The sequence below is a fragment of the Spermophilus citellus genome (genome assembly GCF_964194105.1).
Source record: "Spermophilus citellus genome assembly, chromosome: 4".
Taxonomy (NCBI): Eukaryota; Metazoa; Chordata; class Mammalia; order Rodentia; family Sciuridae; genus Spermophilus; species Spermophilus citellus.
The window spans coordinates 99,510,277-99,525,942 of record NC_138185.1 but is presented as its reverse complement, the minus strand read 5'-3'; the positions used below and the strand labels follow the sequence as shown (position 1 = coordinate 99,525,942).

General features: G+C 43.4%; 1 protein-coding gene across 2 annotated transcripts in view; it reads left to right on the top strand.

Annotated features, from left to right (window-relative positions):
* CYFIP1 (cytoplasmic FMR1 interacting protein 1) overlaps window positions 1–15,666 on the top strand; it is a 90,343-nt gene that overhangs the window by 46,725 nt on the left and 27,952 nt on the right. For both annotated transcript variants that reach the window (XM_081290557.1, XM_081290556.1), the window contains exons 12-17: window positions 2,277–2,399; window positions 3,450–3,575; window positions 9,205–9,371; window positions 11,265–11,412; window positions 12,609–12,762; window positions 14,310–14,466. In XM_081290557.1, the coding sequence (XP_081146683.1) occupies window positions 2,277–2,399; window positions 3,450–3,575; window positions 9,205–9,371; window positions 11,265–11,412; window positions 12,609–12,762; window positions 14,310–14,466 (875 nt within the window). The remainder of the gene's footprint in view (window positions 1–2,276; window positions 2,400–3,449; window positions 3,576–9,204; window positions 9,372–11,264; window positions 11,413–12,608; window positions 12,763–14,309; window positions 14,467–15,666) is intronic.

Here is a 15,666-nt window from a genome sequence, read left to right as displayed (position 1 = left end):
CATAGTAAGAAGTTTGGGGGTATTGCTTGGTGTTGGAGGGCTTGTCTAGCATGTGCAAGGTCCTGTGTTTGATCCCCATCACTCCAAAAGAGTAAAAGAAAAAAGAAGACAGGATTTCAAAAGAGAAGACCAGGGAGAAACTATTAATTGGCATTTCCTAGTTAGTATTATGGTTTTAAGCAACTAGAAGAGAAGTGGAAAGGGGAGACTATTGGGAAAAGAAAGGGTTCTTCTGACCTGCCCCCGTTTCGTGTCTCGAATAAAAGGAAGTCCTGAGGCCAGAGGTGGCAGGAGCTTCTGGGTGGGTGGCAGGTGGTGTCCCCAGGCTCAGTGGCAGGGGTCTGTGTGTCTGGGAGGTAGGCCTGGGCTTGAGTGTAGGAGGAGGGCTTTTCTCCTCTGCAGTGGGACCTTTATAATTCCTTCCAGCTCTGCAGCCAGGTCTGCTGGGTCCTCCTTTTGGCCACTCACATTCTCTCATCTTCCCAGTGTGGCTCCCTGATGTGTGGAATGGGCAGGAGAGTGGTGACAGCCTCGGGGAGGTCTCTGACCTGGGGGGCAGTGGAACATCACTCCTCACATCTTAGGCAGGGAGCAAAGTCAAGGTCAGAGTGCAGTGCCGACTAGTATGGGCTGAGAATAGGCTGGAGGGTCTTGATCTGTTTTCAGAACTGGTTGGTTCCTCAGGGTCTTCAGGAGGACCATTAACATTTGAGAAGAATGACTCTGTGCTTGTTAGCCCCACTCATTGCAGGAGAGTGAGCATCCCTGTCTCTACTAACCATATACTTGTCACCATGTAACTAAAATGATTGAAAAAAGCTCAGCCATCCAGATACCTGGGACCATGTGCTGTCTCCAGGGCAGATCCCTGGCTCGGGGCTGGGACAGCTCTCCAGTGAGCAAGTGCCACCTCACCTGCCTTCAACAGCTAGCATAGCCTGCTAGGGAAGAAATGAGGGGACCAGTCCTCCCCTAAGACCACGGGACATGATTGTAAGACTGAGTTAATGGGAAGCTCTTGAACCACATAGACCACTGGATTCTGCTTCTCCAGATAAGGGCATTTTGCAGCACGCATTTCCTATCTTCCTCTTAGGGTCTGCTGTGGTACTTTTGTAATTAGGTACTAATTTATTTTTAAAAAGTCTACCTCTGAATGCTTTGCTTAGTCTATTTTTTAAACAGATGTATGGAGAGAGCTCACATGTCATATAATTAACTAATTGGAATTGTACTACCAAAGTTTTTGGTATATTCAGTAAGCTCTACAACCATGACCCACTTTTGAACATTTTCATTACCCCTAAATGCAGTCACTCCCCACCCCTCCTCCCCTCCCCCCATACCCTGGCAGTCCACTTTCTGTCTCCATGAATTTGTCTATTCTGCGCATTTTGTATAATTGGAACATATAATATGTGGCCCATTATGACTGGCTTTTTCACTTAACATATTGTTTTTAAGATTTTTCCACATTGTAGCATGTATTAGCTCTTTATTTCCTTTTCTTTTTCTTTCTTTTTTGGTACTGGGGATTGAACCCAGGGTTGCTTTTACCAATGAAACACATCCCCAGATTTATCTTTTATTGTTTATAAGACAGGATCTTGCTAAGTTACTTAGGACCTCAAAAAATTGCTAAGGCTGGCCTCCAACTTAAAATCCTCCTGCTTTGTCCTCCCTGAGTCACTGGGGTTACAGCTGTGTGCCACCATACCTGGCTCTTTAATTCTTTTTATGATTGAATAACATTTATTGGATGAATGAATAATATTTGGGTCAAGAATAATGATGCTATGCACATCAGTGTATGAGTTTTTGTGTAGAACAAGTTTTCTTTGCTCTCAGGAGATACTTAGGGGTGGAATTGCTGAGTAGTGGTGATAACACTTCCGTTTAACATTTTGGGGAACTGCCAGGCTGTTTTCAAAGGGACTGTGCCCTGTCACTTCCCTATCAGTAGAGTGTGAGGCTTCTGATTTCTCTACATCTTCACCAACACTGGTCTCTCTTTTTTTGATCCTACGTGTTCTGGTTGATGTGAAGTGATGTCTAGTTATGTTTTGGATTTGTGCTTCCCCAATGAATGATATTGAGGCTCTTTTCATGTGGTCATTGGCTAATCGGAGATTCTTTTTGTTTAAATATCTATTCAGATCCTTCGCCCATTTTGCAATTTTTGTACATGTGACCTTGGGATAGATTGTTAGTGTGGATTTGATGGGTGGGAGCATGAGCAGACCTGTGACTTTTCTCCTGATCCCTGTGCACCCCAGGTTGTCACTGGGTCGGGCCGCCAGGAGGCCCAGAAGACAGATGCCGAGTACCGGAAGCTCTTCGACCTGGCTCTGCAGGGCCTGCAGCTGCTGTCTCAGTGGAGCGCACACGTGATGGAAGTGGTAGGGCTGTTTTTGTTGTGTTCAGAAATTCAAAGAGCTAAGTGCACAGCACTGTGATTGGTATGTCATGAAATTGGCTAATTGGTATTGTTTCTGCATTGACTTCGGTCTTTGGGTCAAGAATAAATCATTCTTTTTTTTTTTTTTTTTTTTAAATCTTTGACCTTAGAAATAAGAATATGTATCCATATATGTATTTCTAAGATGATTCAAAGCACAGTTCATTTTGGGGTGTTATAAATAAAGGGCTTCATCTATTTAAACATACTGATAGGATTAACTTTGTACCATTTGGATGGTCAGTAATTCTTAGTTTTGAACATTTACTCCTTGGAGCTCCGGCTATTTTGTACCATTTGGATGGTCAGTAATTCTCAGTTTTGAACATTTACTCTTTGGAGCTCCAGCTATTTTGTTTAACAGTAGTAAAGTTGTTTCTGGTGCCATATAAAGATTTGGATGATTTAAGTCATTCAGATTTTGTCCTTTTGGGGTTTATTTTGGTTAGAAAACAGTTATCTAATTGAAAGAACAAACGATCACTTGAAAGGCAAGTTCTTCTTTTAAATGGTGAGAAAATGCCTAGAGTCTCAGACATTCAATACACAGTACCCAGAGGCTCTTTGGCCAGTGTGTTTCTTTCTTTCTTTCTTTCTTTCTTTTTTTTTTTTTTTTTCAGTCAGTAATTGAAACTAGTAGTGCCATATCACTGAGTGACATTCCCAACTCTTTTTATTTTTAGTTTTGAGACGGGGTCTTGCTAAGATCTTCCTCGCCTCAGCCTCCCAAGTAGCTGAGATTTCAGGTGTGCATCCTCAAACCTGGCCTGGTGGCTTTACTAAAGTTCAAGTCACATGGCCAGAGTCTTTTGCCCTTGTGTGGAGATGGACAGTGTGTGTGTGTGTGTGTGTGTGTGTGTGTGTGTGTGTGACTTTTCAGATATAGTCAATTTTAGAAGGCTGATTTTTGGTGGCCTTGGCCATGGTCAGACCAGAAGTCAAGCATTTTGCCTTCATGGTGGTATGTCTCTCTTCTTACTGTCCACGCCAGTATTCATGGAAGCTCGTGCACCCAACTGACAAGTACTCCAACAAGGACTGCCCCGACAATGCTGAGGAGTATGAGCGAGCCACGCGCTACAACTACACCAGCGAGGAGAAGTTTGCCCTGGTGGAGGTGAGGACGTGTCTGCTGTCTCCTCCTCCTGTGACTCTTCTTTTTCCTTCTGAAAGCAAAGCAAAAATATGAACCAACTGCCCACTTGATGTTGTTGTTTGTAGTCGGGCAGCCCTTTGTGTTGTCAGCTTAGTCCAAACAACGAAATAGATTTCAGTAAAAGTGGTCGTGGGTTCCTAGGTCTGTGGGCCCTGGGTCATCGGCTCTTTCCTGCATCCTTGTGCTTGGAGAGCAGTTTCTTGGGTACAGGAAAACCAGATGACTGACTGGGATGCGATGTCTCTCCCCTGAGAGGAGAGCTGTGCCTGGGTGTTTCCTCCCTGTGGTGGCCACCAGCTCTTGGCTGTCACATACATGGGGCTCAGCTCTGCACTGTCCTCCTGGGCCTTTGACGGAAGTTCTTATTTCCAGTATTGACCAATTTTTTTTTTTTTTTTAATAATTATACTCTGCTGTCTTGTTTAAGAAGTCTGTACATGCCCTAAGTTCATGGAGGTGTTCTTCATTGACTTCTGGATGTGCCTTTGAAGCTGGGATTTGAAGGTCACCTGAAGTTGATTTCCGATGCATTTGCCCCTCCCCCAACTCTCTGGGCCGTCTGCCTTTCCTTTTCCCAACAATACTTTATACCTTAAATAATAATCTATTGCATCTGGTAAGTATGGCTTTCTGCTCTCTTCAAGAGTTGCTTGGCTGTTGTCCTCTGTCCTTTTGTAGACGCTTTTCCCATCCCCAGTGAAACCTACTGGAATATTTCATTAGGATATGAATAAACCTAGAGTTCATTTCTGGGAGAATTGAAAAACTTCTTATATAAAATCTTTTTGAGTGAACTATATCCCTGTATTCAGATTCACATTAATTTCTTTTGCAATCTATAAAAATCTTGGAGTTTTTTTTTTTTTTGGACCTTTATTTCTAGGTGTCAGCTGATAGATGGTATAGTCTTAAATATTTCTCAATTCTTGTCACTTTCAAATGTAAACTTTAATACATTTCTCTTATATCTACCAACTTGTCTAAGCTCATTAATTATAATTTCTTGGATTCTTTTGGATTTTCCACCTATGTAATCATATCATCTGCAAATGACGTGAAAGTTGTTTTACTTTTTAGTTTTTCAATCACACTGGGTTAGGGTCTGCAGCTACCCCGTAAAAGGGAGGTGCCAGACATGCTTGTTTTGTGCTTCTCAAAGGAAAAGTTTTCCATAGGTCTATTGTAGCCACCTTTTTTCATCAGATTAAAATACATTCCATTCTTAGTTTAAGAGATTTTTTAACAGGAATAGATATTCATTTTTGTGTCAAAGTGAATGAGTGAGAGCAGAGCCCTTTGGTACGGAGAATCATTCCCAGGGCTATGCCTATGCTAGACAAGCGCTCTCCACTGAGCGGCATCCCCAGCCCTTCCTTTTGTAATTTTATTTGGAGATAGGGTCTTGCTAAAGTTGCCCAGACTAGCCTCAACTTGTCATCCTGCCGCGGCCTCCTGAGTAGCTGGGATTACCAGCATGTGCCATTGTCCTAGTCTGAATAGCCTTTAATGTTACTTAAAACAAAAACAAGAAAGAAAACTTTTTTAGTTTGATAGAAAAATTATAAAGATGCTACAAAGAAGTCCCAAATAGTCCACATCTATTTTCCTTTATTATTAATATTATATGTTAGTATTGTTGCAGTTAATAAATCAACATTGATATTATTAACGAAAGTCTGTACTTTATTCATATTTTGTCAATTTTCCTGTGACAGTCTCTTTCTGATCCAGGATTTCATATGACACTCGGTTGGCATGTCTTCTTAGATACCTTGGGCAGTAACTAACATTTCTCAGACATTTGTTATAGCCTTGATAATTTTGAGGAGCACCAGGCAGGTGTTGTACAGGAATTTATCTGATGGGTTTCTTTCTATGATGAGATTGGAGAAGAGGACCACAGAGGTGAAGTGGCCTTTGCCAGGGAATACTGTCAACATGATATATTGCTGTTAACGCTGACCTTGACCCCCTGGCTGAGGTCAGACATCAGATTTCTCTGTTGTAAAGTCACCACCTGCGCTTTTCCACTGTGTGTTCTGGGGAGGGAAGTGGCTATGCCCCACTCACACCTATAGAATATAATACTGCATTTTTTTTTAAAAATATTTTTTAGTTGTAGATGAACACAATACCTTTATTTTGTTTATTTAGTTTTTTAATATGGTGCTGGGATCCAACCCTGTGCCTCATGCATGCTAGGCAAGTGCTCTACCACTGAGCCACAATCCCAGCCCTATTACTATGTATGAACTTTAATTATCATTTTTTGGATGTTGACTTATAAATTGGCTCATGGAATGTTCCCTTCTTTTCTAGTATCTGGAATGGTTTGTGTAAGATTTATATTATTTTTTTCTTTAAATGTTTACTGGCATTTACTAGAGAAGCCTTTCCTTTATGGGATATTTTTTGAAACATTTTCTTCTTTACTATGTAGTGGAGTATTCAGATTTAAAAAAAAAAAATTGTTTTTTAGATATAGATGAACACGATGCCTTTATTTACTTATTTTTATGTGGTGCCGAGAATCGAACCCAGGGCCTCGCCTGTGCTAGGCAAGCGCTCTACCACTGAGCCACAACCCCAGCCCTGAGTAGTCAGATTTTTAATTTTGTTTTGTATCAATTTTGGTAAGTTGTATTTTTAAGGAATTAGTCTACATTTTCTAAGTTTTATGTAAAATTTTTTTGGCAGGGGGTGGTAGGTACTGGGGATTGAACCTAGGGGTGCTCTACCACTGAGCTATATCCTCAGTCCTTTTTTATTTTTTATTTTTAGACATGGTCTCACCAAGTTGCTGAGGCTGGTCTTGAACTTGTGATCCTTCTGCCTCAACTTCTTTAGACTCTGGGATTACAGGCGAGCGCCACTACGTTTGACTATGTAAAGTTTTTCATAATAAATTCTTATACCATTGTGTTTCTTTTGGTATATTAACAGAGTTTTATGATCACAAATCAAACAAAGGACATTATCTCAAAAAGGGAACCCCCATACTTATCAGCTGTCTCCCTACTTCCCCTTCTTTCAACCCAAGGCAACGTCAGTCTACTTGGTGATGTCCAGTATATTTATTTTTCTTTTGTTGCTTATGCTTTCAAGTCATGAAGATTTACTCTTACATTTCCTTCCAGGAATTTTATGGTTTTACCTCTTAATTTAAATATATAATCCATTGTGAATTAATTTTTTTATACATTCTGAGGTAAGGATTGTGTCAATGGTCCCCAAGATCACCCCTTAAGCTTATGAATAGCTGGTACCCTCAAGATTCAGTAGTTATCATACTCAAAATTATGGCATTACAGCAGAAAGTCACATATTAAAATGAGCAAAAGGGAAAGGCACATGCACGGGGGACATCCAGGAGACGGGTGCAGATGGTTGAGGGCACGTGCTTATTTCTCTCAGCAGCATGTGTGACATGTGCGTGAGGCTTCCAACCAGGGGAGCTGACCCAACCTTCCTGTCTAGAGTTTTTGTGGGTGGCCACTCATAAAGGCAGGCCGAGCCTGGTGGCCAGCCTTAGCTACTCAGACTCCAGACCCTGAGCAAAAACAGGTGATCACTGTTAGTTACGTTGTTAGCATTGATTCTCTGTCAGACTGAAATAGTGGCTCAGAGTGGAATAGTGGCTCGAGGCCTTAGGCTTATAAAAAAAACTGTTTTCAGGCAAAAATATTCCCACCGCAGAGATCTATTCTTGGGAGCAGGCCAAGCCAGTCCTGAAGACAGGCTTTTCTTGGAAATGTGCAGGATTTGATCATCCCAGAACTGCTGCGTTAACCCATTCCTGCACAGGGATTCAACTTCGTTCTTTTGCATGTGGGTAACCAGTTGTCCTAGTACCGTTTGTTAAAAAGAATCTTTCCCCATCAAATTGTTTTAGTGCCTTGTGGAAAATTAGCTGAAAATGCAAGGGTTTGTTTCTAAACTCTTAATTCTGTTCCATTGACTTCTATGCTTATGCTATAGCTGTGTAGTCTCATAATCTCTTTTTTTAAAAAATATTTTTTAGTTGTAGATGGACATAATAACTTTATTTTATTTATATTTTATTTTTATATGGTGCTAAGGATCAAACTCAGTGCCTCAACATGTGCTAAGCAAGCATTCTACCACTGAGCTACAACCCCCGCCTCTCATAATCTGTTAATGTGCTTAAGATTTTGGGAAATGTCCCCTATTTCTTTCTTTTTTTGGGGGGGGGCACCAGGGTTTGATTGACCCCAGAGGCATTCAGCCACTGAGCCACATTCCATGCCCATTTTTTTAATATATATTTTTTAGTTGTAGTTGAACACAGTACCTTTATTTTATTTATTTTTATATGGTGCTGAGGATCGAACCCAGGGCCTCATATGTGCTAGGCGAGTGCTCTACCGCTGAGCTACAACCCGAGCCCCCTGTTTTTTTTTTTGTTTTTAAGTTGTAGGTGGACACAATATCTTTATATTCTATTCATTTATTTTTATGTGGTGCTGAGGATTGAACCCAGTGCTTCCCATGTGCTAGACAAGTGCTCTACTGCTCAGTTATAACCCCAGTCCCTAATTTTTTTCTTTTAAGACAGGGTCTCTCTAAATTGTTGAGGCTGGTTTTGAACTTGCAGTCCCCCGCCTCATCCTCCTGAGCCACTGGGATTACAGCTGCACCTGGCTTCCTTTTCATTCTTTATGATCTGTTCCTTGTCTTTTTTTTTTTTCCTTGATTAGTTCTGCTTATGCTTGCCAGTTTTATTATTAGTAAACAGTTTTGTCTTTGTTGATCCCCCTTCGATATATTTCTAGTTGACTGTTTCATCAATTTCTGTTATGTATTTCTTTTGTACTACTTTAGGAAGTTTATTTTACTGTCCTTTTTATAATTTCATGGCAAATATTAGATGATGATTATTTTCTGCCTTTTTTGGTTTTCTAATGCACACATTTACACCTTTCAGTTTGCCATTTGGCAAGCCTTTTCCTGCTTCCCATAAGTTCAAATATGTAGTATTCTCATTTTCATTCAAATGGTGTTTTCTCATTAATTTTTTCCTAAATAGAAATTTCCTTTTTTGTTTTTCTTTTTCTTTTGATTAGAAAAGCAATATAAAATCAAACAGTTCCAGAGTAAACACATGGAAACCTTATCAGTGACACTGGGGAAGTACTGCGCCCCTGAGGCCATCACAGAGGGACTTGAAGCAGTTTCCTGCATTTTCTTCCACGCATTTGTTAACAAGTTGGATTTGGGATACAAACTCTCAGAACATCCTTTTCCTTTTCTAGTTAGCATCACTTTTGCCTTCCTAGATCTTTTCTCTTCTTCCCTATCAGGGTAGGGTGTGCCCTGGTGGATGGGGTGTGTGAGTCAGAGGTGCCCCTCCCCTCAGGGCACTCATAGTATGGTGGGGAGGTCAGACCAGGAGGACAAGACTGGGTTGAGGCCACTGCTCTGGGGAAGGTGATGATGGGGCTATATAGCTCCAGGGTAAAGGGCTAGGGAGGCCAGGGAGAGGGCCCTGGGTGAGGAGCAAACAGTCTCCTGGTTGGTGCAGCATTGTCCCCACTTCCCCTCCGGCCTCTGAAAGCCGTATCCCCTACAGGTGATCGCCATGATCAAAGGCCTACAGGTGTTGATGGGCAGGATGGAGAGCGTGTTCAACCATGCCATCCGCCACACTGTCTACGCTGCGCTGCAGGACTTCTCCCAGGTGACTCTTAGGGAGCCGCTGCGGCAGGCCATCAAGAAGAAGAAAAACGTCATCCAGAGGTCAGCCTCCCGCTCTCACCCCATGCACACAGCCACACCCAAAAGTCATCTGAGGAACCTGCTTTACACAGCAGGACAGTTATTTCATAAACAGTCTCAGTACATGTAATTTATCTTCAACCCCCAGACACTGTTTTGGTGAATGACAGCTATATGTAATGTGGTGGGTTTAATTAGTAACCTGAACAACTGGCAGTAAGTCACCTGCATAGTATTTACAGGTCTGCAGACCTAAGAACAAAGGCATATTTACCTCAGGGAAGTAAATAAGACAAAGGCATATTTACTTGTGTCAGAATCTGCCCACAACTCTGATTACCTGGCCTTGGGGACTGGAGGTCCCACACTGTCCCTCAGTGTGTGTCATCTTGAGTCATTTTGCTTTTATTTCTCTGTCTTTTCCTACAAATCCGTCAAAACTACAGAGTGATTGTAGAAATCTAATAGCTATCTTGAGCTTCTTTTCTCTTTATGTTGAGCCTTTCAGATAAAATTATGTTTCAAGGACATCTGTGTAAACTGAAATTTACTGGGGGTTGGTGAATGCACAGACTTCATTATTATTTAGTTTTGCTTTATAATTGATATATTTGTCACCCAGCATGGTATAACTTTTAGCATTAATAAAATTTATACAAGTTGAGCATCCTAATCCAAAAATCTGAAATCTGAAGTACTCCAAAATCCAAAGCTTAAGTTACTTTATGGTGCTGGAGATCAAACCCAGGGCCTTGTGCATGCTAATGCTAGACCAGTGCTCTACCATTGAGCTACACCCCCAAACCCCAAACCCAAGTCTACTAGAGCACTGACATGATACTGCAGGTAGAAAATCCCACTCCATATTTTAATATAGGAAATTACTAAAATATTGTATAAAATTATTTTCTGGCTTTGTCTATAAAGTATATATGAAACATAAATGAATTTCATGTTTAGACTTGGGTCCCATTCCCAAATTGACTTACTATATATATATACAAATATTACAAAATTCAAGAAATCTGAAATCTGAAGCACTTTTGGTCCCAAACACTTCAGATAAGGGATGCTCAGCCTGCACTGTGATGCTTGCAGAATTAATTTCTGTCACCTTGAGGTTTTCAAATTGAGGTCTTCATTTTTCTGGTCTTGCCTGCTATTTTGCATGTGCTTGCCTTCATGGGAAGCTTGCTGTATGTTATGGATGCTGTTAAGATATATGCACCCGAGGATGCTGCCTGGCTTTGGAGGGGTGATCTTTATTGATAGAAACACATACTAATAGAAATACTTGAAACACACCAGGTTTAGAACAAAGTGCTTGCCCCTAACACAGAAGGGATCCAACAGCCACAAGGTGTGGAATGTGTTGTGTGGCCCTGGGTTTTAGCAAGAACTCTCCTCATGATGTGACCAGGGCTGGCACAGGGTCCCTCTGATTTCCCTGTGTGCTCATGGGTCTCTCCACATAGTGGAGCTGTTGGTGGCAGGGTCACATTCCTGGACACATCCCATCTCCTCAGCTTGTGGATGATTTCATATTCCTTTTGGAACACCTAGACAGTCATGCATAGACAGGTGGAACTCAGCTGTCCGGGTGGGTGTTAGAGGTTCCTGTTCTCCCTGCCCTCGGCATGATTCATGGCCGCCTGGTGAACATTCTAGAAATAAAACACTGCTTCGGCTAATTGATGCAAACTGCAATTAAGTTGAATCTTCTGGGAACAGTCATGTTTCCAAGAAAATAATGTGTTTCTAAAATTTCATGTTGAACTAGACTATAACAGTCCCTTCACTACCCCCAGAAGGATTTATTTATATTGTGCGTTGGCTGTTCTGAGAGCCTGCTAGTTAGGTGAGCAGATGCTGTGATTGTAGAAGTCTCTCTGATAACTTGACGGGGCTGTTTAGTGTCCTGCAGGCCATCAGGAAGACAGTGTGTGATTGGGAGACTGGGCACGAGCCCTTCAACGATCCAGCTCTGCGGGGCGAGAAGGACCCCAAGAGTGGCTTCGACATCAAAGTGCCACGCCGTGCTGTGGGACCCTCCAGCACACAGGTTCTCCTCCTCCCCATGTGTACTGGGGCTGGGCCAATCCTGGGCTGGGGGAGTGGGGCAGACCCCGAGTGAAATGGTGTCACCGCTGTCTGCTCAGGCAAATCCCATCTTGCCTGCGACTCTTCTGCCATTTCTCACCCAAGTGAATCTGGGGTGTGAACTGGGACTTGCTTGTGATTCCCTGGTTTATTCATTTACCTTCAGAAATGAATCGAGTTCGTTCTAACTCCATCCCCAAAATACTAGTGGATGTCTACATGTGCCTATCTATGCTGTGTTTCTTGATGGGTGTTTGAATGTATCATTGTAATTTTTACACTGGGTCTGCAAGTAAGAGTTCCTGAAGCTGAAACTGGGGAGATTACAGAATGCTGCCCTTGTGTGTCCTGGTCTTAAGCCACCTGTGCTTTTCTCTCTCCCGGGCTCGCCCTGAAGTGCTTCTCACTGCATCTCACCCCTGATTTAATATGCTCCCCTGCTTTTTTCTGGGACCTGATACTCACTTATCTCTCTGCTGGAGACTTCGTAATCTTTCCTGTCCGTCCTCTAGAGAGTTACCAGCAAAGCACGTAGCTGGCTCTGTAAGAACTCTCTGGAATGTCAGGATTCCAGAAGACACTTGGCCGGTCCTTGAGGGCGGCCCTCTGGGGTCTGCGTGAGGTGTACTCCGCCCTCCTCGCTCAGTCCATTGTGTCTGTCCCTGTGTCCCCCACCCAGGCATGTGCGTGGTGTGACTAACGGCTTTCTCCCGCCTCTCCCTCCCTGTCTGTCTGTGTCTAGCTCTACCTGGTGCGCACCATGGCCGAGTCCTTGAGCTCTGCCGAGCTGCTGAGGCAGCTCAAGTCTCTGGGCATGGAAAGGCTCTTGCATGTGGTAAACGCGTTTCTGAGGCAGTCGTACACCTATCCACCTCTTTTAACCTTTGGTGGTAAGATATTGTTTGTTTTTCTTATTGATGTTTATGGCACGGAGGTGAACTGCTCCGCTGCAAGTGGTTTTTTTCCCCCAAGCAGCAGCAACTTGGCCACTCAGAGGGGGCCCCCAGACTATGGAGGCCGAGTGCACAGCTCAGGGCTGGGGCCCAGCCCAGTCAGGGTGTATTGGAGCAGTCCTTCTCTCGTGGTTTTTCTGAGTGTTGCATAACTAATGTACCATGTATATTCTCTCCCCTACGAATGTCTCCTTGGATAACACAGCTTTATATGGTGAGAACCATGCTAGAGTCCCTCATTGCAGACAAAAGTGGTTCCAAGAAAACCCTGAGAAGTAGCCTTGAGGGGCCCACCATATTGGACATAGAAAAATTTCATCGAGAGTCATTCTTCTACACCCACTTGATAAATTTCAGTGGTAAGAGACAGTGCTGACCAGAGTCCGGCCCAGCATGCTCTAACACCGCTAACACCATCTAGAACGCTTACGCCTGCCTGACCGTCCCCTGCCCTGTTCCTCACGCACCCACCTCACGGTGATGTGCCCTAACCTTTGTGGTGGTGGCCGGACGTCCCAAGGCTCCCCCTACGTCCTCTCTGTCTTTGGCTTCTGCCATAGCCTTGTGGGGCACAGCCCTTTCAAGGCCAAGGACTGTGGGGCCATGGCTGGCCCGGCGATGTGAGCACGGTCTTTCAACCTGCACCAGGTTAGGAACACGGGCAAATGTAACCTGTCACCTGGATCGAGACCTGGCATTGATAAATAGCAGAAACATCCCCACGGGCAGTGATATGTGGGAAGGTAGCCCTGAGCCAGGCTAGCCCCTGTTTTGGTGACGCCCGGCCACTTTGACCTCGTACAGTGGGTACTCTGTACTCTCCGTGTGTCTGCCTGTGGCCTGTGGAGCCAACCATGTCCATTCCTTGGCTCAGAGCAGAAGGCCTCTCTCTCTTGGCTGGGGGTGCTGCAATATTGGAGTAAATAGTGATGCTTTTGCCTTTAACTCCGTGAAAGGACAGAAACTTGTCTTTTTCAGTCTATCTTTAGTTTTGCATTAGCTAGACCTCCCCTGAGTGTGTGTAAATGCTGTGTCCTGGATATTTTATCCTGAGTAAAAGAAAATACAGGTTGAGTATCCCTTATTGGGACCTTATTGTTTTGGATTATGGATTTTTTCAGATTTTACAATATTTGTATGTACATAATGAGATATCTTGGGAATGGACCCAAATCCAAATATGAAATTTATTTGTTTCTTACACACCTTTGACACATAGTCTGAAGGTAATTTTATAGTCATCTATAGCATAATGACATGTCAGTCAACATTGCCCAGATATATGACTGTGGTCCCATAAGATTCTATCCCCTGTTGATGTTGTAATCATCTTAGTTTGTATAAGCACACTCTGTGATGTTTGCACAGTAACAAAGTTACCTAACGATTTACTTCTCAGAGTGTGACCCTGTCATTAAGTAATGCAGGACTATACAGTATGTTTGGATGTGCCTGCATTTTGACATCAACTTGTTACAAGGTCAGGGGTAGAATGTTCCATTGTGGCATCACATTGGTGCTCAAAAGTTTCCAATTTTACAGCAGTTAAGATTTCTGATTTTTGGGTTAGGAATGCTCAACCTGTAATCCTGTTTTACTTCTCCTTTTCAAAAGGATGTTGTCCCCCTAGTCCTGCTGAGGGGAGGTTGATGACGTCCTGGCTGGAAGGAGGATGCTGACTGCTCTGAATGCGCAGGGTCCATGCAGCTGCACTTGCAGCTGTACCCGTGCTGGTCTTGTCTCTTGTGCAGGGTGTCTTGTGACCCTTCCCTGCTCATGTCCTCGCTGCATGGCTCAGGGCTGAGCGCAGAGGAGCTGGCACCATGCAGACAGCCCCTCTTGTATCATTTCTGCTGAATCTCTTTCTGCTCATAGAAGGTAACATGGTGTCTTTGAATCCTTCAAGAAACTCTGCAGCAGTGCTGTGACCTTTCCCAGCTGTGGTTCCGAGAGTTCTTCCTGGAGCTGACCATGGGCAGGAGGATCCAGTTCCCCATTGAGATGTCCATGCCCTGGATCCTGACTGACCATATCCTAGAGACCAAGGAGGCATCCATGATGGAGTGAGTTTCCTGCCGCTGAGACCCTTGCTCATGGTGGTGGGGAAGGGAGGTTCTTAGGAGCTGGTATGTAGATGAGGGGACCTGGACTGTTTTTAGCATTTTGTTGAAAATCACGTTCACTATGGTAAATATTTAGCACATAATACAAGTAACCAGTTTCTTGGCTCCAGACTGAAATCAGGATCTCTGGTACTAGAACTGATCAAGTTCCCATCTTGCACAGATGCTGGGCAAGGCCAGGAGGACACAGCCTGGATCAGGGAGATGAGATGAGCCTGGGTCTTCCCCAAGCCTGGGTAGTACTGGCCCTGCAAGGTGAAGCTGTGCCCAGGGCACTGGGGGCAGGAGGGCTTAGAGCCCCCACTCAGCCTAGCCTCTGTCTAAGATGAAATTGGGAGAGAAGGTGTTCATTGAACATCTTTATTTTGGAAATTGGAATTCTGGGCTGGGGGAGAGATCAGTCTTTCAAAATATGATCTCCATGGAAAGGAAAACCATAAAAATGGGGGTATCTTATGAAGAGTGGGAGACCCTCTCTGCAGGTCAGTTCTTTGCAAATCATTCCTTACAGGTCTGTGTGGAGCTGGATGTTGGTCAGGACCATCACCTTCCACTCTGCTGCAGAGGCCAGCAGCCTGTTCCTTAGCATTAGGACAGATGAGGAGCCAGAGCCAGTGCAGAGGCACTCCTCCAGAATGGGGATTCCTCTCTCCCCACTTTTCTACACAGCTCCTCCTGAGGCTTCTGACCGCTGTCTTTTGTCCAGGCACAAGGCAGGAGTGATGGGCTTTTGGCCTTGGTCCCAACATTGGACATGGCTTTGGTCATCTGTGTGATCCAGGACCTGTGTCGTTTTTAAGTCAAATAGTTTATCCTTAAAATAAGAAAATAGTCCCTTTTTAAACTTTTTTTCTTTTAATTGGTACATAATAATAGTACATATTTATGGGTTAGTGTGCTACTTCAATACATGTATATATTATGTAGTGATTGCATCAGAGTAATTAGCATACCCATCATCACAAACATCATTTCATTGTGGTGAGACCATTGAAAAATCCCCTCTTTGAGCTATTTTGAAATATCCATTACATTCTTGTCGATTATGGTCATCTTACTATGTAATAGATCCTTAAAATTTACTTTTGTTGTTAAAAAAAAATACTGCATATTTGTAGTAAAAAACTTTAAAGCATCACG